The 1,299-nt window shown below is 31.0% G+C and overlaps 1 protein-coding gene across 1 annotated transcript in view; it reads left to right on the top strand.

The window, feature by feature from the left end:
- LOC109831496 (pyruvate dehydrogenase E1 component subunit alpha, mitochondrial) overlaps positions 1 to 1,299 on the top strand; it is an 8,297-nt gene that overhangs the window by 2,788 nt on the left and 4,210 nt on the right. The window contains exon 3 of the mRNA XM_020398830.1: positions 951 to 1,028. Coding sequence (XP_020254419.1) covers positions 951 to 1,028 — 78 coding nt within the window. The remainder of the gene's footprint in view (positions 1 to 950; positions 1,029 to 1,299) is intronic.

The raw sequence follows: 1,299 nt of genomic DNA, 5'->3' as shown, positions 1-1,299 counted from the left end.
AATTCATGTCAATTTTAAAATGACTTCTTTCTATATTTTTCTAATTAAGATGAGAAAGGGGCTTTAGTGCCTGTACATTAGTTAAAAGGATTTTAGTTTTGTCCTGCATCCCTATGGATTCTAGGCTGAGCTTTTCATTTGTAATTAAAGATACGATCACTTGATGAATTTTCTATGACCAAAATATTCTTATACAAAGATCTTTAAGTGTGCTCTTTGGATATGATTGTTATAAAGCACGACCTCCTGTCTCTGCGTTGTTGGCATTTATGAACCAGGGAGATTTTCTTTGTCAATTTAATGGGGTATCCTCATATTTTTGAATTTATCATTTGGTTAAATCCTTTTCTGACAGAAGAGAAGAATTCTTGTAGCTGATAGTTGAAGAATTTTATTTGCAATTACACCATATACTGTCCTTTATGTATAACTTGCACATGTGATGTAGTAATAAATGCATAGACAAGTTTCAGTAAGGTACTGGCAAAAGGTAGTTTGCAAAAGGTAGTTTATAGACTTCAGTCAAAGTGTCCAATCATGGACTTTAATCAGAGTGTCCAATTATTGACAGAATTAAAAGCCTATCAAAATTTGGTACAAATTGCATTTCGAAATTCCAGCATGATTTCAAATGTGCTGTAATCTGCTGATGTATAACTTTAAATATGTTATCATAAATACTGTTGTTTACTAATTTTGAAAATTTGGAAATAAGCTTTAAGCTTTATGACATAAATGTTATGTTTGTTCATATTAGATTATTGGATAACTTGCAACATGTGCATAAATTATGAAGAAAATTTGGTTGCTTCTAATATTTTCCTTCTAAAGGAATAAATAACTTGAACTTTGCCATCTTTCCATTTACATGTTTTTTTCACTTTCCTTTTTAGTTATTGGTATATTGAACCTCTTCCATATGTTCTAATTCTTGTATATTTACCCAACAGGTGGATGGAATGGATGCTCTCGCTGTGAAGCAAGCATGTAAATTTGCTAAGGAACATGCTTTAAAGAATGGACCCATTGTGAGAACCTGCACCCACCTATCGTTTATTTTCTATAATTTTAAAATTTAAACCTTAATACTTTGTTTCTTGTCGTGATTGTCCTGTTGTTTTCTATTCAAAAAGTTATATTTTTTTGGAAGAAATTCTTAAATCTGCTGACAATAGAACTGCTTGGAAATTATTATTTGGTTTCTCCTTTTTTGTTTTTCAATCTGATGGTAAATGCAAGTAGCACACAATTTATTAAAATATTTATTGGGTAAATTTCACAACCCTCGCCCCCACCTCA

Source organism: Asparagus officinalis, chromosome 2, assembly GCF_001876935.1.
Source record: "Asparagus officinalis chromosome 2, Aspof.V1, whole genome shotgun sequence".
NCBI classification, from domain to species: domain Eukaryota; kingdom Viridiplantae; phylum Streptophyta; class Magnoliopsida; order Asparagales; family Asparagaceae; genus Asparagus; species Asparagus officinalis.
Note: the sequence above shows the minus strand (reverse complement) of the source record. Positions and strands in the feature narration are given on the sequence as shown.